We start from the raw sequence: 27,458 nt of genomic DNA, 5'->3' as shown, positions 1-27,458 counted from the left end.
ATGCGCTTATTCTTAATTTTGAAACTAAAATTAATCATATACTAGGATCATGCCTTAATATAGATGGTCTCGAATTTCTTTACTGAAACGTATTCAGTACAAACAAATTAAAAGAACAAATGAAAAACACAAAGAGATTAGTTTAGCCCTCAACATACTGGCTTTAATATATTAGAATCATAAATAAGAACAAATCAGATCAACAATGGACAATCACTATCTGGTCTTGCCATATGTGGTATTGTTTTTTTTTTACTCTACAGATGAAAGTTTCTGATCACTTTTTGGATGGGCCTGCGACATATCGGACAAGACTTGCGCTGTCTCTTCAGCTTCTTCGCACAGCGGTAACAACAAACCTGGTGTCCGGTCTTGCCGTGGATGATGCTGGCCGTTTTCTTTCTGGTCAGGCACACCACGCACGACTCATCCCGTTTCGACGCCGACTGGCTCGGCGGCGGACTGGCCATCTCGCTGTCCTGGCAGTCGCAAGAGTCGGAGGTCAGGTCCTTGTCCTGACTGGACTTGACCTTGGTGCTGTCCTGGCTCAAGGTAGTCTGAGAGCAGCCTGGAGTTTCAGACGAACTTGAATTGGCTGTCTGGATCTCTTCATGGGCTGGCTCTGGTCTGCTGGTGCTTGTGGGCAGCCAGTCTAGACGGATGCTCCAACAGCCGCTGCAGTTCCTCTGAAAGGGTGGGTTCTTTGTGTTGCAAGTCTGGCACAGCCATTTGTCCTGAGAAAGAACCAAGGAGGATAACTTCTACAGTTTTTTAAAAAAAAAAACTTTTTAAAAAACAGTTATCTCCCTTGAAAATACAGATTCAATTAATTACATTGTTTTATGTTTATAAAATTAGAACAGCATGATTGAATGGTTGAGCCTTTGACTGCTAACCCAAATGTCTCGAGTTCAGATCCAGGCTTAAATCTGTAGGACATCCAGTTCAAATAGGTACCAGACTCAGGGAAAGGGAAGCACATGTAAATAGTGATGACAGTATTATCCCTTCATATGTCAAGGTCACTGAAACAGACGATCTCTACTTTACCTACCACATGGACCATATGGTGCAAAAGAGTACTTTACTTTTTTATATTTATGATTAAATAGTTATTTTTACATAAAAATGTATGTGTGTGTATGTCTAGTATAGGTATATGAACAGTTTTCCTATGCACCAACAACTTACAGCTTCTGACAACTCTGCGTCACTGCCGTTGTCTGAGTCACTGTAGTCTGCCAGGTACTCCACATCACTCTCCTTACACACTATCAGCAGGGCGCCCTAGGAGATTTTTTTAAAAACAGTCATTAGAAATATAAATGATGTCAATAGAAGCAACATCTTATACACTATGAGCAGGGCAATCTAGAGGATTTTTATAAAACACTCATTAGAAATATAAATGATGTCAATAGAAGCAACATCTTACACACTATGAGCAGGGCGCCCTAGGAGATTTTTTTAAAAACAGTCATTAGAAATATAAATGATGTCAATAGAAGCAACATCTTATACACTATGAGCAGGGCGCTCTAGAGGATTTTTATAAAACAGTGGTTAAAAATATAAATGATGTCAATAGAAGCAACATCTTACACACTAAGAGCAGGGCGCTCTAGAGGATTTTTTTTAAAAACAATCGTTAAAAAATAACTGGTGTCAAGAGAAGCAACATCTGCTGTTAAACTACTGTAAGAAAAATTCTTGTTTAAATTGTGGACTTGGTGAGCAGTGTCTCTTCCAGACTTTATTCTCCGGGGGTACAGGGTCGTTGGATATGTATAAAAGTATATATTTCCTACATAAATTCTAATTCGTTTAGGGGGCTTTATACGTTTTTCAGGGGGGAGGGGCACTGTCCCCTGAAGAGATGCCTGGAAGAACTGTAAGGTGTGCAAGCCCTAGCAATTGAATTACAAGTATCAAGCAACTACAAAGGCCTCATGTATTAAACTTTCTATCTAGGAGAGTTTGGAATTAAGAGAAAATATTCTTTGTGGCCAGATTTAGCTAGAGTAATGAGTATGAACCCCTAACTTAACATAATTTATTTTTTAAAATGATTTGTACATATTTCAAGCCTGCATTAATTAAAATTTTTATAACACTGTTAAATGAAGTAAGAAATCCATGGAAATTCTATCCATTTATGCAATTTGAGTGCTGTATAAAAACAATTTTTTTTTTAGTTTCTAGTGCAATTAAACTAAAAATTGACTGGATAAAACCAAAGTAAATTCTAGTGTTGGAATAAAGTGTAAGGGATAGTTGAGGAAGTATGACAAACTCAAGAGACCACCAGGAAACTTAAGGTGAGTAACAAAAATATGGAACTGACCTTCCCAGATGTGGACGAGCTGACATCAGATTCCTGGTCCTGGTCATCGTGAACGTTGTGTCCATCAGTGTCTGAGCTGGACTCAATCTCATATTCCACGGAGAAAGTGTCTGAGTCATAGGCCAAGACAACTGTGTCCTGTGGAGAGATAGAGGTGTGATAGAACCTAGTGAAGTCACAGAAAGTGAATCATAGGCCAAGACAACTGTGTCCTGTGGAGAGATAGAGGTGTGATAGAACATAGTGAAGTCAGAGAAAGTGAATCATAGGCCAAAAATAACAGTGCAAATAGCTGTCAAAGAACATAGATGAGAGTGCTAAAGTTTCATTCATACAAGAAGATTAACTTGATTGAAATAATCATTTTGATTTTAAGTATTAAGAATTTGCTATAAGTAATAAGAAACAGCGCAAGATTGTAAAAAAAAAAAATTAGTGTACAAAAATTAGATATTAAAACTAACTGACTATAAAAACTGAGCAAGATAAAAAAAATGTAAAAGATTTGTACTCACTCCCCCAGGCTGATCCACGCCATCCGTCTCTATATCATCTTCCCCCACCCGTAATCTGCCAGCACTGTCAGGTTCATCATAGCCAGAAGCTCCAGGGACTAAAGAGAGGACAGATAGCAAATGAAGTTTAAAATCCAGCTATAATTTGTAAATAATACAAGTTTTAAAACCTTTGAATAAGACTACAACAATGAGCTTAGCAAGAAAATTTTGACTTTAAACTTGTGAAATGCACAGTGAAAATCTTGAGTGTTATGAATTTTAATCAACAAACTGTGCATCAATATCCCTAATCCTCAACAACAGAGTAACAATAATCCTAATCTACTTCTATACTACTATTTCACTAATCCATATTAAAATCTGTACTATAATACTGATCATCCACATCTATACTCCAATATCCCTAATTTACATCTATTCAACTGTGCAGTTATTTCCTTAAACCTCAGCTTTAAACATATGCTAATTAAAAATAATGATTTCAATTTTTAAATACAATAAATTGAGGATCACTTATAGGTTAACTGCCCCTACTCCAAACTTTTTAACAAGAGTAAAATAATCCACAGAATAATTTCTAATCTATATAACAAGAGATAAGGATCAAACACTTATATTTTGAGGCTGTCGATTATGTATTTATTTATACCTGAAAATAGGTAAATAGAACTTTTATTTATTTAAAAAAAAATATAAATAAGATGATAAAACTAACAAATGACTCACCTTTGTGCCTCTCATCATCTGATGATGTGACAACCTAATAAAAACAAATATAAAAAAATATTTTCATGTTTAAATCTCGCTTAAGATGAAATAAATAAAAACCAAGATAATTCCAATAAATAATTCAAGGGATTTATCGGGCTGAGATAAGAAGTTTTAGTGTATTTAAACTAAATTTACACAGATTCAGTGGAAACTTTAAGTTTAAATCTATATATATAATTCTCTTCTGGGAGCCGTTAGAAAAAAAGCTGCAAGTGCGTGCCTTGCAGTCCCCTCTCTTCCTCTCTATCGCTACCACCCCCCCCCCCCCCACATGGTCAGGTGAGTTGTAGTTCACGCTAAATGTTTAGTTTGGTGATGGCTATTAGGGGCAGATAATTCAGTTTGAAACCATTTTAAACTTAGAGGAGGTAACTAAGAGGAGGGGGGAATGGGGGTTTAGTGTTTTAAAGCAAATATTTTCAGTGGCAGCATTGGTACTGTCGAATTCACAAATTATGAATTACTGATAAGTAGAAAAAACAACTAAATAGCGGCGTATGATACACCGCGGGTCGGCTCGTTTATATTAAGACCTTAATTCCAATCTAACAGCCAGCAGGAATCACATCAATTTTTCCCCCATGTCTTGTGAAATGTGCATCACCATAGGTCACATAATATTTAAAAAAAAAACCAGGGTAAAGTACTTTTAATAGATGTCCCAATTTTCTAAAAACTAGTTTTTAAAGATTTAATATATACCTCAGATTGCTTCAAATTTTCTTTTGTGATGATTACTACTGCGTCTGCAGCTTTAAACTTGGATGAAAATGATGAAAAAGGCAACGATGAAGAAGGAAATGAGGAAGACGAGGGCTGAGGCACTGAAAAAAAAAAGAATTTTCTATCATGTTCAATTTGTTAAAAAATATATTAAGCAGATGGAAAAATTAAAACAGGAGAAAACACTAATTTTTAAATGTTAAATTTTTTTATTTTTAAAATTTTAAAAGGATAGGTAGTAAAGTGAATAAAAATAAACAAGGGAAATCACTCATTTTAAAGTTTTATTTTTTTAACTTTAAAAGGAGAGATAGAAAAGTGAATAAAAATAAAAAACAACCAACAAACCTGATGTCTGTGATGAAAAAGTTTGGAATATTCTAGAGCCTGGTAAGGACGTATTCTGAAAAGGATCATGGTATTAGTTTTGGAAGTGTAGGAATATAAGAAAGTATAAACTTGATCGAGCTTTTAAGAGCACAAGACCTTTAGAGCCGATTCTATACCAGATCATTGAGTTTCATTTTTCTACAGTAATAAAGATTTTTAAACTCAAATCACCTGACGATAAATAAATCAACCAAAATGAAGGTTATTTTAAAGATGATTGACTTCTATGCAATATAGCCAAGTGTTAGTAGTGGCTCACTTGGGGATATTCCTGACTACACAATCAAATTATACACTTTGGTAAAAGAAACAGGTCAACTCTACTGTAACTTGTTCAGTGATTGCTAGGTTTGTATTAATTATTAAATTCACAGTTTGTTATTACCTGTAGAAATTGACCTAAACACTAAACAAAACCAAGTGATGTGATACAGCTAATAAGTTTAACAAAAACAGCTAAAAAATTCTATTGGTCAATACTCACTTTGTTGAAAGAATGCGGGAAATGGGATCCCCTGGATGTAATGCTATCTGTAACAGAACTGGTGCTCAGGTGGGAGGGTGCTGTTCTTGTGACGGATGGGGATGGTAATGTTTTTGAGACAGATGAGGATGGGTGTGTTGTGAAAGATGATGACGGTAGTGTTCTTGCACTGGAAGATGGTGTGCCTCTATTGGAAGAAAATGCTATGGTTCGAGTTGTGGAGGGGGTTGATATAGTTCGTGTTGTGGAGAATGGTACAGTTGTTGATGCAGTGGAGGAAGGTGAAGGTCTTGGTGCTGAGGGGGAGGGTAGTGAGGTGGTGGAGGGTAGCGTTGTGGAGGAGGGTAGAGCTGTAGTGGAAGGGGTTGGCAACATCCTTGAACACACTTCTCGAGCTACAAGTTGTCTACAGGTGCAATTTTTCCTGAACAAAGCTCTGGGAAAAAAAAGTATTGATAAAACAATGGAAATTAAGAGACACAGTTTAGAGATAATGGTAACTTTAGAAATCAAATTCTAAGTTATTTAATACAGGTCTTATTTTAAATTAACAAACTACTTATTGAACTGATTGGCTAGACTCAAACCCAAACATTCCCAAAATTTTGATCATCATTTTAACAGGCTCTACTAATACTAAGGGGGAAGTAAAAATCTGCAGCTTAGACCACGTGTTTTAGCCTCTTTAGGGGACTCTTTCTTTAAAATAAAAAAGCTGAACGGTATAAAATTTTTTTTAAATATGTATGATCACATAGGTACAGATTAAAATATATTTGGTAGTAGTCAGTGAAAAAGTGATTGTTTAACCCTTAGAGCGTGCCAAGCCACTATCGTGGCTTTAATGTTACATAACGCATAAGGCCACGTGGCCCGCGCTTTAAGGGTTAACAGTACCTTAATGAATAATCAAGCTCTAAACAAAAGCTTTTAAAACTGTAGTTTCAATCATGAAAATTTTAAAATTATTTGCTGAAATTTAATATCTGCAAGACAGCATTTATTTTTCTGTGATAAAAAAAAGATGAAAAAAAAAAGCTTAAATGTTTTTGAAAGATATCCTACATTCCAATGTCAGTATTTCAACACCTTGTAACATAAGCATTTATTTTTCTGTGATAAAAAAACGATTAAAAAAAAAAAAGTTAAAGTGTTTTTGAAAAGTACCCTACATTCCGATGTCAGTATTTCAACACCTTGTAACATAAGCATTTATTTTTCTGTGATAAAAAAGATGAAAGAAAAAAAAGTTAAAGTGTTTTTGAAAGATACCCTACATTCCGATGTCAGTATTTCAACACCTTGTAACAGTACTCACATGGCTTCATGTATTGTGAAAGACTCCACATTCAATGCTTTACCCAGCAGATCCCCACCACAGTGAACTATCCTTGGGTCTTGTAAATCATACAGGGTTCTCTCCCTTATGTACTCTTTAACATGTTGAATAATCTGTGAAAAAAACCAAAGCCTTGGATTTGGACTGTTGAAAAACATTGTTGCTTCAAACTAATCCACTGGTTATAAAAATTGTGTCAGATATACAATGTAATTAGAATATTTTTCTAACCTCTGCCATTGTAAAAGTCTGGCCTACTCCACCTCCAAGATGAATTACTTTGAGGAAATCAGGCTTTGGGGTTAGCTAAAAAAAAGTTAAGGTTAGCATAAATATATTTATTATTTCTACTTGAAAATTAATGGACTTCACTGTTAATGTATCAAACAGAGGAAAGGGGACATAAGTCACATAACTAGATCAGGGAACTAAACTTTTCAAATTTTCAGTAAACTTATTTGTTTTGTATGTGAATATTAAGTTCTAAAACTAATTCTAAAAAATTATTCCTAGGTATAAAAAAAAAATCCTAGAAAATACAGTTTTAAAAGCTAGTACACAATTATCGATTCACAAATATTATTCATTAACTACAAAGGACATGACAAAATAAATTGTACCTACATTATGATAATGTTAATTTTAATTTATAATGTCATGCTATCTAATAGTATCTATTGTCACTGTTGGATTTCTTAATTCATAAAATATGAATTAAAAAAAAACATTTTAAAAATATATTAATTGTAGATGAGAAGAAAGCAACTAATACCACTGGCAATTTGACTGTTGTCATTTCAGCTTCAACTATATACCTAGCAGGTACTGGCTTCTCAGAATTTCTAGGTGGGGAGCTACGTTGGTCAGGCTGTGAAATAAAGCATTCAATTGTTTTCTTTAAACTCTAATTTTGACACAAGTATAATTCAGGAATTAATATAACAGACAGAAATACTCTAATTTGTAAAGGATATTACAAGGGAGTGGCAACAAACAGCCAGAAGAAGGCTTTTTGTACTTCACTATATTTAACCCGCCAGTCAAATGTATAAACTTGGGCTTGTGCGCATACTTATTTTTAAAAATTTTCTTGCGTATGACACTTGACTTTCAAGCATTATTGAAGCTGTTTGGGTGGTCGAAGTGATTACACAGTGGCTGGTTAGTTTTCGTGACGTGGGTTCCATTCCTTTTGGCTGAGAGCTTTTTTCTTGTTTTTTTGCTTTTTCTTTCTTACTTTACGTTTAGGGTTAAGTTTAGAGTTAGGCATTAGGGTAGGTTTAGATGTTTGGGGTTAGGAATTAGGGATAGGGATTAGGGTATGGTTAAGGTTCAAGTTTAGTGATAAGGTTACATGTAAAAAAAATGAGTTCTATGTTGCATAAATATGGGAATTTAAGAATCACAGAAAAATGCCTTGCGGTGATTGGTCAGAGTACGAATAGCCATCATAGGGCTATTTATAGTGAAATACGATTTCCGCAGCCTATTACACAGTACATTTCAAGTTTTTTTTTTAAAGCCCAGCAACAAATATGTGGCAGAAAAAAACATTATGTACTAGAGTCACTAGTATCCTGCGTAGAAGTTTACCAGCTTTAAAAAATAAATTTTACGAAGTGACTACTAGGAAGAAGATTTTTCTCCCCAACGTCTCCACTTAGTCGGCAAAAGATAGCTCTGCGCAGTGAGCTATGGCTAGGGTTAGGGCTAGAATGAGGGTTAGGGATAGGATTAGGGATAGGATTAGGGCTAGGGTTAGGGATATGATTAGGGATAGGGTTAGGGATACGATTAGGGATAGGATTAGGGTTGGGGGTTAAGGTTCTGCGGTTGTAAACACACGCATGTGCAAAACCATCGAAAACATCGCCGTGATGGCAAGTCGTAGTTTCTCTCCATTGCGCTTGCGTATCTTAGTTATTCCGGCTAGCATCGGCCTAAATTTTAATAAAAATAAAACTTACAGCTGATGTGCTTCATTTTTTTTAAAAAATAGAACATATTTTTTTTAAGATTTTCAACTTTCAAAAGGTCAAACGATTTGCAGTATCAGTAACATAAGTTTAAAAAATTATTTAATGAAGAAATCTGGTAAAAAAAAATTTCTAACAATCTTGTCACTAAAACTAAAAACAAATATGGCCATGATCTACCTACATCTATATATACTATACTACTACTACAGTTACAGTATCTAGAATCTAGATCTACATTCTACACACCCATTCAGCAAAAAAGTAAAACACATTATCAAGCTTTTGTTTTTTTAAAAAACAACTCACTAGATTTTGAACAAATAGATCTAGATCTACATAGAATCTACTTTTTTTTCCTATACTTTTTATTACTAGACTAGATCTATTCTACTAGTATAATTCTACATTATAGAATCTAGATCTAGATCTAGATCTAGAATAGAATAAAAATTGAATTTTTCAATTTAGAATCTAACTGTCTAGAATTCTATATTATACAATGATTAAATGGCTTAAAACAGAAGCAAAAAATTTAACGATAAACTGAAATTTAAAAATGAAATTAGATAAAGATATTTGATAAAAATTACCACTGTCAACAGCATAGTAATTTGAATTGATAAATGCATGATGCCATTTCTGGTCTAGCCTATTATAACAATGTTGCTATTTCATAGGAGCTAAAAATAGCCCAGCTAGAAACAGGAAATAAAAGAAAGGAGTGGCTATGCTGAGGGTCAAAGGCATTTTTGAGGTCGTATTGACCTGTTGTTGACAGGCTATAAAGATATAAATAATGTCAGTGAGCCAATAAACTTCGACTATGGCTTAAAGATACAAAATAAATACATCAGCTGCTTCCCCAAAAATAACAATGAGTTCAACTGATGTTATAGACATTAAGAAGATTTGAAAACAACTATGCATCATCTCTATTTACTTTAAATAGGATTTACCCATGATATTTTAAAAGAAAAAAAAAAAGAACAAAAAAGGTGTATTTCTCTTATTAGCAAAACAGCTTTCAATTACCGGAGGTTGTAATCTGTCTGTGTCATCTGAAGTTGGTCTAGCACCCGACATTGCCAGTTGAACGTTAAATAGTTTTTACCACCACTGCCTGGAAAATACAATTTTCAAGTTTATTCTTCCTTTAGGCCTGATCATAGCCAACATAATAAAAACCAAGCTAATATTTTACTCTCCAAACAAAGAACAAAAATAAACCTGTGCACATGCACAATTACTGGTTTTCTATTCCACTGCTAGTCAAGTAAGCAATGCCAAATTTCATATATTCTAAATATTTACGCTTATTTTAATGTTGTTTCAAACTTCAAGACACTATTCAGTAAAACTTTAAAGCATTATAGCCCAGTGAATAACAAGACCAGAGTGCGGTCTAAGTGCTAAGAATTTTAAAACTAGTTTTAAAAGTTAAGCTGTAAGATAATTTATTTAAAATGTATTAGATCCAGCTCTTGATTTTCCAGACATCTAAATTAATTTAATAAATAAATATTATTAATAGGACCATTTGTTCTTATAAATATTTCATTACTTGTGTTAGTAAGTTGATGAATGTTTACTGTCGCTAGCCTGCTTTTTTTGTATACAATACCTAGACATGTAAAATTTCTAGATCTAGGTCTATACCAGGGGTTCCCAACCTTTTTTTTTACTCTAGAGCACATTCTAAAATATCGGTAGGGTGGCGGGCACCACCTATATTAAAGCGACAAACTCCTTCCAGAGGCGTAGCGACCCTTCCCATCACCCGGGGACAAAACTTTCGATTTGCACCCCACCCCCTCAAACTTTCGATTTGCACCCCCCCCCCCCCCCAAACTTTCGATTTCCATCCCCTTCAACCTTTCAATAGTGTTTATGAAAAAATTAAATTCTGTCCCTGTCGAATAGTGAGAGGCGAGCACATACGAATCGTTCGGCGGGCGCCATGGCGCCCGCGGGCACGGGGTTAGGAACCCCTGGTCTATACTATAATATAGTGTATATATTCTAAGTAGTAATCTACATGTCGCAAGTAAGATTAGGAGTCTTAGGCCAAACAATATAAATTTAAAAGTTAGGCTCTTTAAGGCCTAATTTTTATTTATTATGTTATAGGCCTAATAATTAGTTACATTATTACAAGTATTAGTATAAAAAGTATTATTCCTGTAGGCGCATAACGAGTTGGAGGAAATCTCGAACGAGCAAAAAGATCATTTCTGGGGAACACTTGTGAACGTTAGGATGCAACCACCACACCCCTCCATTGTACTCGGTTCTGTGCAATTCCTTCAAATTGGGTCCACAACATCCGGCTTCTTCTGCTTCTCCTACAGCTGACCATTTCCAAGTTTGTTTTAGCATTATATTTCTCTTTCCTTGGGGATTCCAATCTAGTGCCTGTCTGGTGATGTTGTTGGTTTAAGTTTATGCAAAGACAAAGTGTGTCCAATGCATCCCCATTTTCACATTTTGCATTCAACATTTGCACTTTTGTATTTCTTAGCTATTAGATAGGGTCTTGCCCAGTTTTTCTCCAGTTTGGTACTGGTAATTTTTTTTTCAGACCAACTGCTGATGTTTAATATCAATATGCAGTCGATACGTCAGCATCAGTTAATTATTAATGAATGTTTGAAGTTTGTTGTTTGTGTTACAAGTTACTAGTGTCTTTGTAGTTAGTAGATCTAGATCTAGTAAGTACTAAGTAGTAGTAGCTGCTAGATTTCTATAGGCCTAGAGATCTAGATCTAGTGATTCACAGAAAAGATTGTTGATGTTATTGTTAGTCATGTGTTAGTAGTAGTAGTTAGTTAATAATAGTTAATATATAATATATATATATTCTAGATAAATCTAGATCTAGATCTGATTCTAACTAGATCTAGCTAGATCTCTCCCCTGCTAGCCTAGATCTAGATCTGGATGTAGATCTAGAATCTAGCTAGATCTAGATCTAGCCATTTTTTTTTTTCTAGGCTCAGCTCACTCAACTCACTCACTCAGTCACTGTCTGTAGTGTAGGGCACTAGGGCCTATCTGTTTAGTTTATAATTAATAATTAATTAGGCCTAGGCTAAAATAATATAAAGTAGTCTATACCTCTAAAATTGTCGTGTTTCAGATTAAATCATTAATAATTTAAGTGGAGGTTGTGGCAAAATTATATAAACAAAACTACGAAGTTTTATCATACACCATCAGAAAAGGGAAATCTAAACACCGAAACTGCATGCAGTCGAAATCTGTCAAAAGAAAGCCTATTTAGATCTATGTTGAAATATTGAAAAAAAAAAACCAAAACAAACAAACAAAAAACAACCCACTTACTGTTACAGTATTTAAACTAGATCTATAATCTAAATTAACAAGTGTAAATAAATGTTTAAAAAAATATTATTCACCTATGTTGTCTTTTGTTTAGTAGATCTAGATCTATTCTAGATCTATGTTACTGCAAAAGAAAAAAGATCCGATTAGGCAATAATTTTTCGAGAGTTAAATGATAAATAAGCGGAGCAGAGTTGATGAGCTTTTTGGTTTTATATTTAACAACACATCTTGATCTAGTTTAGTTCGGAGAAGTAGTGAAAAAAAAGGGGGGGGGGGGGGGGGGGAGTGCGGTAAAAACAAGTCCGACCGTACATATCAATATGAGATGTTGGTAAAAATCATATAAGCCAATATATAAGCCTACCATATCAGAGGTGTACAGAAGCGTCAGGCTGAAACTGCTCTTCTTTATTAATGCTTAAATGGAAATGGCTTGCGCGAACACTGTCCGATAAACTAAAATTAGATAATGGTTTGGCAGCCAATTTTTTTTATTTTACGTATAGATCCACGGGTTGTCGATAAAATGTCACAGTGACACAGACTGAACTTTCCTTCACCGCGCAAAAAGTTCATATAGACATAATGCCTTTTTAAATGGGCCAACGGTTTATATTTGATTTTGATTAGCGTTTACATTGTGCCTACATAATTTCTATTTATATGGCAAGCATATATTTTATTTACAGGCTTATTATTTGCGGGGAAAAATAAATAAGTAGGCTATAGTTTTTAGTAGGCTAACTACAATTTAAAAAAAAAATTATAGCCATCAGCCAATTCGTTTTTGTGCGATGTTGATGATCGAAGAGGCAAGTTAGGGCAGGGGTCTGACATACAAACAAGTTCAGACACGTTTTCGGGAAACCCCAGTGACTGCGATGAGCAACAAAAATAGATCGAATAAAATGAAAGGTCAAGAACCCTTGGGTCATAGGTCACTCAAATCAAAATGGCTGCTCCATTGATGTCTTTACTATCCCCAGGCACAATAAAACATGTTGTTCCATGGAAAAACAGGTAAATCTAGATTTCTAGATCCAGGCCTCTGCCAGCACATGTGTTGAAAAGCTAACAATATTGGCCATTAAATTAAGAACAGTTTATTTGAGTTTATGTGTTCACACATATATTGATATTTGCCTGCAGTAGACGCGAGTGGATTCTAGAATTCGGTAATCTATCCGCCGCCGCGTACGTAAAATCGCCCGCGACTAGAGGAGTTTACACTTTTCGGACACACACCAAAAATTACGTAGGACCGAACACTTCGTCGGTTTTTGGCTCATAGAAACTTTAATTAGCATGTCTCACGCGAAACCACGGCGCCTGCACGTAAACTGTTCATTTATGAACACTTCCGTGTCAAGTACTTCCGTTTCCTTTCTCAAGAATTATTTTTAGAAATTTTTTAACGTTGCATGGTACGCACATTTCTATTTTTACACCAGCCGGATGAAGTGACCTAGGGTTGGACTTAGGGGCAAAACTTGAACCAATCAATGCTTAGCTAAAAGGTTACACTATAAATAGCTTCTATATATGTATGGAACATCGTAAATGTCAAGGTTAATGGGGTTTTTTGTGCTTGAACAATAAAAAAGGGGTGTTCGCTAACTTATTTGGCCTTACATGGGATCGGACACCAACACAAAAATATTACTAAATAAGAATTTAGAGCATAAAAGGGGCTGGTTATTGAAGGGAAAGGGTCAAAATAAGGTCAAGAAGGCAGTGGAATGCAAAAGAGGAGGGGGAATCATGTGACCTGGCTGGCTTAGCAGCGTACTGCGCGAGCCGCAATGGCTGAATGGGATGAACTTTGGGAGTGTGGGAAAAAGGTTTTATACTATTAAAATTACCTCACAAACAATCAATAACACAATATAAATGCATATAATATATGTTTTTATTCATTAAATTGACTTTAAATTATTCTAAATGAACAAAAAGTGCTATGTCCGATGACGGGTAAAGGTGTCCGAACACATGTAAAACTGTATTACATGTGTTCGAACACACGTTAAGACCCCCCAGTCACTATAACAAGAATAGCTTAAGTTCTATGCGTATGAATACAAAATGACACACACATTATTAAAGTAGAATGGTTGCGGATAGATATGATACTTTTTTTTGTTTTCTATGTTAAGCGGTTACTGAATGAGACCGCATGGAATTTTTACGTTGCGTTTTTTCGCTATGTGTGTCCGAAAAGTGTAAGCTCCTCTAGATCTAGTAATGTGAAAAACAGGTGACTCCTTACATTTTAATAATTATTTCACATTTTGAGGAGGATTTATGTTTTGAAAAATACAAAAATGTTTCCTTGTTTCATTTATGTACCTGTTTTGAAAAAATTGAATTAAAACTTTTCAGTAGGCTTTTCGACTCGCCACCATCTTGCGATCCAAACTGCATCCGGACTATTTCATACGTACTTGAAAAAATTCGCCGTTCCAATGAATGTTAATTCTAGCCATCAGAATCGAAAAATTAAATATATTCGATACTATCATATGCGTTGAATTTTATCATTTAAATGTTTCATTGATAGAAGTAGCTGCCATTTTACAATACTCAATACTGAAAGCAGCCTAACGATGATAGCGAAAATCGATCAAAACCGCGCAGTACCGAAACGCTACTTTCAGAACTAAATTTCGGCTTTAAAAAAAGAGAATAAGTATAGGAAACGAGTAAATAAGTAATGCCAAACCATTTTGATGGATGGAAATGTTGGTTTTATGGGCTTTAGAGCTCTTTATATACGAGATATTTCTCCTTGCGTGAAGTGATGATATAGATCTACGCAATTTTAATAATGGCGGCCGAGTTAGAATTTTCATGACGGCCCATAGGCATGAAATAAAAAATTCGCACATTATTGCTGTTTAACAGTGTTTATTGAATTGGCAAGATCTAACTAATCTAAGCTTATAACATAGTTTTTTATGGATTAAATAAAATTTAAAGCATTGGAATTAATAGTCCCATTCATTAATAGACTCAATAGGGTAAATAATAATTAAAATTTTAAATAGGTCCTAGATCTAGATCTAGATTTAGATTCCTCTAGATTCTAGATCTAAATAAATATTGCTCTCCAGTCTACATTTTTTTTAAAGTCAAAAAGAAAACAGAAACAGTAACACTTTGAACAATGTGATTTAATTTTACTTAAAAATAACAAACTAAACAACAGTAATGTTTTTTTATATAGTAGGTTCAGGTCAGCAAATAAGGCAGCTGTCTATCCTTCGGTTGCCACACATCTCGTCTGTTACACTATTGATTAGCAATCAGTGGCGTAGCCAGGATCAGTGTTTCTTCCAGACTTTTTTCTCCGGGGGGGGCACTTGAAATCTTCGGGGGGGGGGGGGGGGGGGGCGGTAAACTTTCTTCGGGGGGGGCGGACACTGCTAAAAGTATATATTTTCTATATAAATTATGTAAATTTCATTTCGTTCGGGGGGGGGGCGGTAAAATTTTTTCGGGTGGGCAAAGCCCCCCCCCCCCCCCCCCGAAGAGACGCCTGGAAGAAACTCTGGCCAGGATCGTCTCAAGGGGGGGGGTCCAATTTTTACCCGGGGACAAACTTTCGATTTGCACCCCCCTCAAACTTTCGATTTGAACCCCCCCCCCCTCATACATTTTCTATATACCGAGGGGTCTATGGGGGGGGGGGTTATGACCCCCCGTAACCCCCCCTGCCCACGCCACTGTTAGCAATCCTTGGCTACTTATTAAAAGTAGCCTACAACTAATGCTACTAATATTTAAATACTTCAACATAATCCTAAACATATCATATTTCAGTATGAGTATAATATCCAGGTATTATTGATGCAAAATTTCAGTCCCACCCCCTTAGATAGACTTCATTATATGTGATTGTCTTTTTTTTCTAGCATGCATTAAACTTGTAAGTTTCTATTTCCAACATCCTTAATAGCATCTACGTGCTAAGTTTTATCTTTATATCACCAATAACAACATAGACATGCAGTATGAAAAGTGACATGTGACAATCATTGTAGAACTGCACCACACACCTTAATTGGGCTTAATTAAGTTAATTATAAATTCTTTTCCTTTAAATTGATCTTTATTTCACTTGCATATACCTGTTGTCTACACCCTCTAGCATCAGTATGAACATTTTTAACATTATATGTTTAATAACAACAATGTTATACAAACTCAAAGAAGGACACCAAATATTTTGCAGCTTTACTTGAACATATAAACTGTTTTACCTAACACTTTCAAAATTCATATAAAAAAAACTACTGGGCATAGAATGATAATTTTTGTAGTTTATTAAATGGCAGATTCTCTTCTTGATTCTATGTAAATTTTATCATTCTGTGTTAAATAGAAACATTTTTACCAAAATGCCTACTTTTCAGTAATAAATGAAGACTAGCAATGTTTACAACAGATGCAACCATGCTCATTTACTATAGCAGCCATCTTGTTTATTTTTTTTATAATAAACTTATAGCGCAAGATTCAGGGGAAGCCACTCGAACTTACAGATGCCACTTTTTATATATTATATAGCAAATCCTGCTCGCAAACACTGCTGTTTAAAGATAATTTCTTGCCTATATTGACATTATTGATATATTTAGCCATTGATTTAGTTTTATTATTCATTTATCTATAATATTTGACACAAATATATCCCAATAAACTTCTATTAAAGTCTTGACAATGAGTTAACTTTTGTGTACATTACTAGCCGCTGGCGATTTTATGTACCTAAAACGATAGATTACCTTATTTTCAATTTATTGTATTTGGACGAAATTTCTGAATTTCAAGTTGTCCCTATGCTATGAGTAGGGAATCCCGGTCAAAACGTCCCCCCAGCCTGGCATCAACCAACCGGCAGGCTTGTTGCATTGAGTTAAATATAAACTCAATACAATAATATAAACAATCTCCTTTCGGTTCAGACATTTTTCTCCAGGTGGTGGGGGGACTTTAATTGATGGTGGGCACACGCTGGTTTTACTCTTGCCTTAACTTAACTCTTCACTTCTTAGTATATATTCGAGCCAACCCATTGCTAGCATACACCGTTATTTAGTTGTTTTATTTTCTGGTTTTTAGTAATTCATAATTTGTGAATTCGACAATACCAATGCTGCGACTGGAAATATTTTGCATTGAAACACTATCATCAGTACTCAGTAGCTCGTGAAGGATGATTATCCTCCCCCTCCCTCCCTCCCCCCCACGCCAAAGTAGTGATGTCTGTGATGACAGTTTACAGACAACAACGAAAAGATCAAGCAGAACTTGTTATATTCCCTTAGTTTCAAATTGTTTTAAAAACTAAATTATCTCCCCCTAATAGCCGTCATTAATTTGACCCTTCACAACAACTGTAAACAATCGGCGTGAACCACAGCTCACCTGAGGTGGGGGGTGATAGAGATATGGTCTGTTCAGCATGCCTGGAGAGCGATTAAGGGCTCGTAAGTGGTGTCCCGCGTGGTCCCCATGTAGAGGATTATATATATATAGATTTTGTATATACTAGTTTGGAGGAAGGGGGGTGGAGGGAAGAATGCCTGAATGAAATAAACTATGCATAATGCATGGGAGAAGGAAGGATACTATGCTTCTAAAAAAACGTCAATTAAGTTAGGGTAGATCCAAATAGATTTATTAATTATATAAATGATAATAAGAAGTAGACTACACAACTTAATAAATCTAGCTTTGATGTATGAATCTAATTATTAGGCTTGTGGGCCTAGGCCTATTATATAATGTAGCCTATACATTAATTTATGGAAGGGTGTGGCCTAGAGGTAGAGCGCTAGACTGCTAACCCGAAAGTCTCTAGTTCTAATCTGGGTTGAAGTCAGTGGATCATCATGAGTCCACCCAGCTCTGATGGGTACCTAACACAAGTTAGGGAAAGTAAAAGCAGCTGGGCATAGTGGTGATCACACTATGGGACTATCCCTCATATGCTTAGGTACAAAAAATTACTTTACTTCATCTGCCCAATTAATCGCTGTTCTAAAAAGGAATGTTTATTTTATAAGCTATATATTAATTGAATTAATATATCAAAACAACATTATTATTTTTATTTTGCAACTGAAATTTCTAGTTTGTTATTTTAAACTATTTGCTTAAAGTGAGCTCCATTATTTCCGCCTCCATTTATTTCAGTGTTATTATAAAAAAAATACTAATTAGTGATTTTGGAAAGATAAGGATACATAGATCTCATAATTTTTATTTTATTACTGCTGTCCATAAAAAAAATACTTAATAAAAAACTGGTAAGTGACATGTATTAAACTTTAATGCTATTTTTTTTGTATCCCTTTCTAAACTAGGAATGAGTTTTTGAATGTCTACAGTGATTTATACAGTGATGATGTTAATCTTCAAGAAAATGCCATAAACAGAATTGCTGTTTGGAAGTCAAGGTTGGTTACCTTTTTTCTTGACTACTTGGGTACTCAATAGCAGATTCCATTTGCCACCTTTTCCTCCCCCTTCCCACATAACTAATCCCAGTTTTTGAAGTGTCAATAGTTAAGTATTTGACCCATATGATGCCAATGGTAATGTTAGATCTACTCTTGTAGGATTTTGTGAACTAAGTTTGCACTTGTTCACTTCACCATTTCACTACTGGCCCAACTAACAGCCCCAATATTATTCATTGCACTAGGAAAACATAAAAATCATCAATGATAATTTGATTGTATAATTAATTCTATTTAACCCTCCAAAAAATTTCTGAAAAAATGTAACTTAATTACGGTTGTATATAAGCTACAATAATTTCAATGATTTCAAATTAAGAAGTATACAATTAAAAATGCTTCTTTTTTTCAGTTACTGTTGTTAAAAATGAAAACTTAACATTTTTATAATTGTTTAAAACAGATAATTTTGTTCCTATTCATGTTTTTAAAAAATCACACATAAGTGATAGGGTGCCACTCATTTTGTATGTAAAACATTGATGTTCACTTTTTAAATATCTGACTTCAGGGCTGGAAGCAAGCTGTCTGTGGCTATAGAGAGCAGTGCTATGCTGCTGCAGTCATGTATGGAGCATGAAAAAACATTGAAAGAAGGAAAACTTCGGGAGAAGGAAAGCCAACTCAGATCTATTTATAGTTTAGCTCTGATAAGGTTGGTGATTTTGATACTTATTGTTTTTATCCTGTTCATCTACAGTTACCAATGATATTGTTTGATACACATTGTTACTATGTTTAATTCGGTTAAAGTATATTTCAGTCCTGATAAAGTTTAAAGTAAAGTTCCCTTTAAGAACTTGATGGTCCATGGGGCAAGTGAAGTAGAGTTCACCTGTTTCTGTGACCTTGGCATATGAAGAGATAGTGTAGTCAGCTTTGATCAGGCACATTTACTTTCCGTAATATGCGTTAGTTATGCATCCAAGCTAGTTGGACTCTGGGACTTTCTACTGACCTGAATCCTGATCAAACTCAAGACTTTAGAGTTAGTAGTCGAGCCCCTTACCGCTTGGCCAAAACGTCCTAAATATATGTTATTTAGATATTATTTGCTACTGTAAAGTTTTATACCTAATAACAAGAATAGTAAGTTTGGTAAAGGGAAAAACCAAAGAAATAAAAAAAAAATCAGAGCACACACAGAAGAGTTATGGAAATAGTGAAAAAATAATTTTTCAGATTTAAGAATTAAGCATCAGCGGTTGTTTCTTTTAATGCCCATGTAAATATGTTATAATATATTGTTTAGTCCTGATAAATTTTCCAATTAAAAAAAAATAATTTTTTAAAACTCTTTTAATGGCCTGCAGGTTTGTGAACCATGTTACAGAGAAGGGACAGACAAAAGCCACAGCACAGCCAATACATTTGATTGCCAGAGATGTTAGTCCACCTTTTTATATTGCCTTTGGTCTAGCTTTTTAATACTTAAAATATCTTAAAAAATAATCTTTAAAATATGAAGCAGTTACAAAATCAAAAGTAAATATACCCTTTAAGACCTAAACATCAACAGGGCAGATGATGTAGAGTTCAAGTTTCTTGACCTCTATGAAGGGATGGTGTGGTCAGCACTATGCCCAGCCACCATTACTTTCCCTAACATGAGTCAGGTTCCCATCAGAGCTGTGTGGACTCAGGGACCTACCTAAGTGCGGACCGAGATCTGAAATCGAGACCTCCATGCTAATAGTCAACCAGCTAATTAATAAAAATAAACTAGCTTTAAATACTACACAAATGCTCAAGATCACTTTGTAAACGTATTTAGTTTGGCATCCCTGAATGGATTGTACGGCTGCGTCACGAGGCCACACATGCTTCCCTCCCTTGCCTGGATGCCCTGGCCACAGGGGCACGCTGGGCATTGGGGTACCTGAAAGACCAGTTCTGGGCACAGCAAGTCCCAGATGCTGACAGTGAAGAGTGTGACAAGGACGTGGTGGCCAGGTCTCCAAGATTTGCTGACATACGCAGAGCTTTCTATGACTTTCAGAAAGGCAGGTACCAGGTGAGTCAGAGGTTACTGGGAACGTTTTATAGTAACTGGTGACCGTCCATAAATGACATCATACATTTATAGGTAAGGGGGGTTTAGAGTGGGGAGGGGTGGAGGTCAGAAAGCATAATGTAGAGTTCATACTTTACTTTATTTCATGTAATATAAAAAAAAGAAAATTTTTCTTTTCTTCAAGGTTATTGTAGATGGGGTAGAGTGCAACTTTTTAGGGTGGGGGGGGGGGGGGGGGGGAGGGGGGCATTTCAGCTTCATTTGATAAGTATTTCTTTTTTTTAATTAATGTTAAGCAATAAAATATGTAAAGATAATTTATAACTTCTTTTTCACTCAGATTTTTATCGTAACATCCATAAATTGTTCCCCAAAATATATGTATCAACGTTTTATTTTTAGTTAAAAACACTTTGTACATAAAACCTTAAAACAGTGATTTACATCTGTAGGAAATCAGTTCTGAAGATAAAGACAAAGAGTCTGGGGATCACACAGAGGTTCTAAAAGTTTTACACAAGTATCTCATCAAAAACAGGTAGCTAGTGTCCACATGTTTTTCATCAGAGCTCAAACTTTTTCTTGTATTTTTTACATAGCATTTATACTTGTGCCATGTATACTATACATGTCTAAAAAATTATTTTCAAAAAAGTAAGTATACATGTTCCTTGGGAAAAATGTTTTCATATAACATTAACTTGTTGCAAGTTTATGTTTAAATGTGGTGTAAGAAATATGAGTTCACCAAAATTTTTAAAATGTTTGATAAGCAAAATTTCTTATCTATCACTGAAAAACTTAGTAATAATTGATTTATATGGGCTGGGAATATAGGATAATACACTAATTTTTTTAGGTGGTCAGTCAAATTTCAGCCTTTCATTTTAGTTTTTTTTTTATTTTGTCTCCATTTTTTAGGTTACAATTTATAATTTTCAGGGTTTTCTTTGTAGTATTATAAACTATTGAATCAGTGTTTACTCTTATGATTAAGCTTAATACTATGGTCAGTACTTCATGTTTTGATTTTGTGATTTATAAAATACTGTACAAATGTTTTCTTTTATAGGTTAAGATTCATCAAATGCCTTCTAGAGGATGGTATATTGATATCAACAGAGGAACAGCTAGTAGCTTTGGGAATATCCAGCTCAGGTGAATGATTTACTTCATGTACTTCAGTGCTGCTACACTAAACACCTGCCACAGCTGCTTGTATCGAACACTTATTATATTGGCTGGCATACTTACTTACTTACTTAATCCTTGTCACTCCCTGTGGAGTATAGGGCAACAACAAATCTCCGCCATTCAACTCTGTCTTGGGCGAGCCACTTTAGTTCATGCCAGGTTTTGCCAGTAGCCTGCACTTCTTCTTCCATCTCTCTCCTCCATGTTCCCAGTGGTCTTCCTCTTTTTCGCTTTCCATGCGGAGTCCACTTCAGCGCCATGTTGGGGAGTCTTCTTTTGCTCATGCGTAGGACATGGCCCAGCCATCTCCATCTCCTCATTCGAACTTCTGAAACAATGTCGTTTAATCCTGTCCTTCGTCATATTTCCTTGTTCGGGACTTTGTCATCCAACTTTATTCTGAGGATGCGTTGGAGGGATCTTCTTTCAAATCCTCTGAGTCGGCTCTCTCCTTTCTTGTTTAGTTTCCATGACTCTGCAGCATAGAGGAGTACAGAACATACATTAGACTTGTAGATCCTTATTTTAGTTCTCTGCTGCAGTGAGGATGATTTAAGATCTTAGCGAGTCTGTTGAAAGCTTGTGCTGCCATTTCTATTCTGGTGGCCATTTCTTTCTCCAAGCTTGCCATTTGCTGATATATCGCTGCCAAGGTACTTAAAGTCTTCGACCTCTTCTAGCTCTGCTCCAGTCGCAAAGGTCTTGAGAGCACTTTTGGTTTTTATTTTCATTAGCTTGGTTTTTCCGGAGTTTATCTTTAGCCCATTGGCTGGCATAAGTGTTTTAAAAATATATTTTTTTGGCATATAAGACAACACTCCCCAACCTTTTCAGTTAAAAAATTGTGTTCATTATCTTTGCTTTGCTGAACAAATCACCACCTTGCCTAAACCAAAAAAATATGTTCATCATTAAATTTTAGCTTTACTGAACAAATGTCCACCTTGTCTAAACCAAAAAATATGTTCATCATTTTAGCTTTACTGAACAAATCTCCACCTTGTCTAAACCAAAAAAATATGTTCATCATTTTAGCTTTGCTGAACAAATCTCCACCTTGTCTAAATAAAAAAAAATATGTTCATCATTTTATTTTTACTGAACAAATGTCCACCTTGTCTAAACCAAACTTGTTCATCATTTTAGCTTTACTGAACAAATCTCCACCTTGTCTAAACCAAATATGTTCATCATTTTAGCTTTACTGAACAAATCTCCACCCACTGTGCCTGTGGAGATGGTCAACTTCTGGCGGCCATTGTTGAAAAAACTTGACAATGCTGGTGCTCTCCCCTTCATGCTGCAGATGGCCATGTTTTCTGTGACATCTGGTGAAGGTCTGCGCAACTACCAACTTGTGGCGTGGATAGCTTTTATTCTATCTCAGTGTGAAGGTAATTTAATAGTTTAACTACTTTTGTAATACTGAAAAGTATCACATAACCACTTAAATAAAAAAAAAAATTTCCCAACATAATGAACTATTGTGTGTCAACATTTAGCTTGTGTTTAATATAACCCATTGACTCCGAAATCTGCCTGCTTTTCTTTCTGGGTGTGCTTCCATTAAACTAAGAACATTCTTCAAGGCAGCAGTTGTTAATTTTAGAGTTTTCTCTACTAGATGAGTTTGCTTTATATATTTGGAAACCAAGCTCAATTCTTTTGTGCTTGCAGTCTTGCGTTCTAACACTCTCCAGTCTATCACAATTATCTTCAGCTTTAGTAATTTCATTTTCACTGTAGGTTATTTGTTTTTTAGTTTAACATTAATGTTAATTAATTTTTTAAGTCATTAAAATAATTAGGTTAGTTCAAGTAGTATTGATTACTTTTAGTGACAGGTACTTGGTATTACTGGTGACATCATGCTAGCAAGTATTTTCATTCTTGAATTTGAGCCAGTTTGTTAAGATGATCTCATGGTCAATGTACATCTGCCATTGTTGTATCTTTAATGAGTACTTTTACACAGCTGAGTGGAAAAATCTTGAACAGGGACGAACAGGACAGGGTACAAAGTATAAACAACATTCACCCCCATTCATTTCCCTTAACTCATTCACAACAGCACTAAATATTTGAAATGAAACAAAATTAATTCTCATGATTGTGCTCCTGATAATTGTTTTGAATTTTTTTCAGGTTCAAAAATAAGGAGGAAAAAGTCCAAGTCAAGGAAACATGACTCCCTGTTTAAATCCCCTGTTGCCATGCCAACTAAAACATTGTTGACAGCTTGTCTACAAAACATTAATGGCTTCACAGCTCATTTGTTGAAATAGTAAGTAACATATACTTATCGTTTACTTATTTCAATGCTAAGTTCTTACATTAATTTTATCAGTGATTCTTAAGCCTCATTGTCTTGTTATTGGTTCAGCTAAAAAAGTTTTCCTCTTTATGTATCAAGGCTTGATTTTATAAACATTTCTGTTTTATTTTATAGTCTTGCAGATAAAGAGAGTTTAGGTGCTGCAAGCTATTCTAAACTGCTGAAACTGCTGGACATTCAAACTAAAAGTAATCTAGATGTTTCCTCTTCTGAGGATTCAGACACTGTCTATACAATTGAAGGTTGGATTGCTACACATTCTTTAAAACAAATCACACTTTTTAATATTTTAAAACAGACATTTTGTGTTAAATATTTGTTTTTATAATTTACACATTTTTACTGATTTATCCTTTGTTCACAGTTAAAACAGAAATTTTTGTTCATTTGTTTTGTTTTACAAGGGACATATTTTAGTCAAATAATACTTTTTTCATATGTAAAATTATTTGTTTTGTTCATTTTTGTGGTCTACATTAAATACGCTTTATATAACTTAACAAAATATTAGCTTGACGTAGCACCTTGGAGTTAGAGACCGAGTCCACTTTTAAAAAAAAATCTTTGATTAAAATAATTTACATGTAACATTAGTTATCTGAAATCAAGTAAAATGAAAGGCTATATATAATTTAAAAAACATTATTTTTTTCAGATCTGAAACAAGCCAAACAAAAGCATGTGTCTCAATTAACCTCCAGTACAGTGCACAGCATACAGACTAGCATGGAGGAGAGTGGCATCCCTTGGAAAATTTGCACTGGTAAATAGTTTTTAACATCAGCTTGTTAAAGTCAGTTTTGTTCTTGTAAATTTTTTATAAGAATCTTTAAGTAAATTTTTTACTGTACATATTTTATTATCGGATTTTAAAGCCAACTTTGTACCGGTAAATATTTTATCATCAGATTTTTAAGTCAACTTTGTACTAGTAAATATTTTTTAAGAATCGCTAAGTAAATTTTGTACTGTACATATTTTATTATTGGATTTTTAAGTCAACTTTGTACTGGTAAATATTTTATAAGAATCTTTAAGTAAATTTTGTACTGTACATATTTTATTGTTGGTTTTTTAAAGTCATCTTTGTACTGATAAATATTTTAGAACATCAGATTGTTGAATTTACTCTTGTGCTTGCTAAGTCTAAATTATGATGCCATGAATTTTAATACTTTTTACTGATAAAAGAATCTTGGGTTTAGTTATTATGAATAGACTGCCATCTCAATTTACACACAGCACTACACAAAAGAACACCACATTAGACTACACTACACCACACAACACCAACAACCAACACAAGTTACAACTCACACACAATAAATATTGTATTTACCATTACCCTTAATTGTTTATAACTTGAATTATCTTATTGGCTATACCATAATTATTATTATGTATTATGTAAGGCTAAAAAAGATTAACTTAATTGTATTTGACTATTATCACAATTGTTTTTTCCATTTCCTCTTAGACCTAGTGGATTGGTCCAACGTGCCTTTAGGTGTCATCCCAACACATAGCCTTAATAACGAGGAAGATGATGATGAAGAGGCAGATCTTAACACAGATGACAAAACTGACGGGTACAGCAAGGAGGCAAGCAGTGAGGAGCTGAGTGACTCAGATGACGCAGGAGTTGGGAGGAAGAGGATCAGTAAGGAGGACGTCAACGACAGCAAGTCAGTACAATTTTTTTTTTTTTTACAATTTTTAAGTAAAAAATATTTTTTTTTTTCACTTTATGTAAAGGAATAATTTTTATCATATGAGTTTAAGCAGTAGATAAGTGAATAACTCTGACATATTGGTCTGTATGGAGATAAGTTTATCTGTTTTATAATATGGCAAAAAGATGGATTGTGTGGTCAGCACCATGCAAAACAATCTTCCTCCCCCAACTCAAAGTCATTTAAGCAGGGTAAATACATTGACATACAAACTAGAGCAGAGGAACCAAATTCTCCACTGTTGGGTTGGCTGGTGGGTGCTCTACAACTGGAGCTCACAATCCCATAAATGTTGATTGTTTACATTTGTTCTTTTGATTACATAAATGTTAATGTTGATTGTTTACATTTCATTTTGCAATGACAATAATGTAAATGTTGATTGTTTACATTTGTTCCTGTGATGACAAAAATTTTTAATGTTGATTGTTTACATTTCATTTTGCAATGACAATAATGTAAATGTTGATTGTTTACATTTGTTCCTTTGATTACAAAAATGTAAATGTTGATTGTTTACATTTGTTCCTGTGATGACAAAAACATGCGTTTTTAACTGTTTAATTTTGTTTCTTATAGTTCAACACCAAAGCGGACAAAGTTCATCGTTGAAGATGATGGCCTCTTATAAATACTCTGTTGTATATTTTAGTTTTTAATAAATGGATGTTTCTGTCAGTTATGGTGTTTTTTTTTCTACTGTATTTTTCAAAATGTTGTTTCATGTGTATGATGTTAGATGTAAATGATACCTGAAGTGTATGATGCATGCATAATGTGTGTTATGTGTTTGTTTGATGAATATGTAAAGTGTTTGATGTCGATGTGGTTGCCAAAAATGTGCAGGCGGAAAACTGCGCAAACAGAAAAATGCGCAAATACAAACTAATTGTACTAATACACTTAAATTTTGTCTCATTTAATTGAACTAGGTTTTATTATGCTATGATCACGTTGTCACTCTTTGTTAATGTCTATAAATGCTCGTTTTATGAAAACGAAAATGCCCTTGCTCACTTTTTGATGTGTGTGATGTTTATAATTTGCTACTGTTCTGTGAGGATTGACTTTCTTAGTTCTTTAATTGTCATCAAGAGCTAAACATATTGTCATAATGTATGAGATATTAATTAGTGTGAACAGATCTTCTTTTTCATTTGTATTTAACATAATTGAACAAGTAGGCAGCATTAGTTGTTCTTAATTGAAAAGAAACAAAGATGCATAACCAGCAGTTAATTTATTTTGTAATAATTAGATTACATGGCTAAAAAACAACATGTAAACTTCCCTTTATCAACATTTTAATACTAACCCAAAAGTAATGAGTGATGTCCCTTAAAAACATTTTAAAACCCAAGAGGTATAAATAGGATAAACATTGACCTCATTTTGTTAAACTTAAAGCCTTCACAACCATCTTAAAACTGCTGCGTTTAATAATGTGGATGACAGCTCTTTAACAGAGTTAACCACAGCTCAAAAATATTAAGACAGGCACACTAAAATAAATTATTATGGTTAGTCCAATTTTTTATACTGCTCAGTAGCTAAGGAATGGTAATATGATTGTAAAAAAAAATTAAGTAATCAGGGCGACTTCTCTTATAAAAAGAATGATACTTAATATTTAGCAGAAGGCTAGTACAGGGGTCGGCAACCTGCGGCTCGCGAGCCGCATGCGGCTCTTTTGATATCAAGATGCGGCTCTCCAGCTCCTTAAACAAATACTAATAATCTTAATAAAAAAATAAAATATATGACA

General features: G+C 34.5%; 2 protein-coding genes across 2 annotated transcripts; one reads left to right on the top strand and one right to left on the bottom strand.

The window, feature by feature from the left end:
* Positions 1-141: 141 nt before the first annotated feature.
* Positions 142-11,780, bottom strand: LOC131929731 (E3 ubiquitin-protein ligase Mdm2). Its single transcript, XM_059286083.1, has 13 exons — positions 11,663-11,780; positions 9,581-9,668; positions 7,342-7,437; positions 6,801-6,875; positions 6,549-6,682; positions 5,231-5,666; positions 4,705-4,759; positions 4,336-4,457; positions 3,589-3,622; positions 2,860-2,957; positions 2,345-2,482; positions 1,192-1,287; positions 142-734 (listed from the first exon to the last, which is right to left on the bottom strand). Exons 2-13 carry the CDS (start codon positions 9,629-9,631, stop codon positions 258-260), a joined length of 1,812 nt encoding a protein of 603 aa, XP_059142066.1. The 5' UTR covers positions 9,632-9,668; positions 11,663-11,780; the 3' UTR covers positions 142-257.
* A 1,029-nt stretch (positions 11,781-12,809) lies between these two features.
* Positions 12,810-26,371, top strand: LOC131929759 (ribosomal biogenesis protein LAS1L). The gene is made up of 13 exons (XM_059286115.1): positions 12,810-12,913; positions 18,262-18,354; positions 18,929-19,072; positions 19,731-19,803; positions 20,192-20,431; positions 20,884-20,969; positions 21,504-21,589; positions 22,825-23,019; positions 23,771-23,909; positions 24,075-24,202; positions 24,616-24,723; positions 25,438-25,645; positions 26,273-26,371. Exons 1-13 carry the CDS (start codon positions 12,846-12,848, stop codon positions 26,322-26,324), a joined length of 1,620 nt encoding a protein of 539 aa, XP_059142098.1. The 5' UTR covers positions 12,810-12,845; the 3' UTR covers positions 26,325-26,371.
* Positions 26,372-27,458: the final 1,087 nt, after the last annotated feature.

Source organism: Physella acuta, unplaced genomic scaffold (genome assembly GCF_028476545.2).
Source record: "Physella acuta isolate Inbredline_101_S28 unplaced genomic scaffold, ASM2847654v3 ptg000095l, whole genome shotgun sequence".
Lineage (NCBI taxonomy): Eukaryota > Metazoa > Mollusca > Gastropoda > Physidae > Physella > Physella acuta.
Note: the sequence above shows the minus strand (reverse complement) of the source record. Positions and strands in the feature narration are given on the sequence as shown.

Excerpts from the sequence above, each read along its gene's own strand:
- LOC131929759 (XM_059286115.1), top strand. The coding sequence starts at position 12,846 with ATGGCTGCTCCATTGATGTCTTTACTATCCCCAGGCACAATAAAACAT. Across the intron at positions 19,073-19,730 it reads TATAGTTTAGCTCTGATAAG|GTTTGTGAACCATGTTACAG; the intron begins GTTGGTGATTTT and ends AATGGCCTGCAG. Across the intron at positions 21,590-22,824 it reads TTTGGGAATATCCAGCTCAG|CTTTACTGAACAAATCTCCA; the intron begins GTGAATGATTTA and ends TCATCATTTTAG.
- LOC131929731 (XM_059286083.1), bottom strand. The coding sequence starts at position 9,631 with ATGTCGGGTGCTAGACCAACTTCAGATGACACAGACAGATTACAACCT. Across the intron at positions 6,876-7,341 it reads CAACAGTCAAATTGCCAGTG|CTAACCCCAAAGCCTGATTT; the intron begins GTATTAGTTGCT and ends ACTTTTTTTTAG. Across the intron at positions 735-1,191 it reads ACGCAGAGTTGTCAGAAGCT|GACAAATGGCTGTGCCAGAC; the intron begins GTAAGTTGTTGG and ends GTTCTTTCTCAG.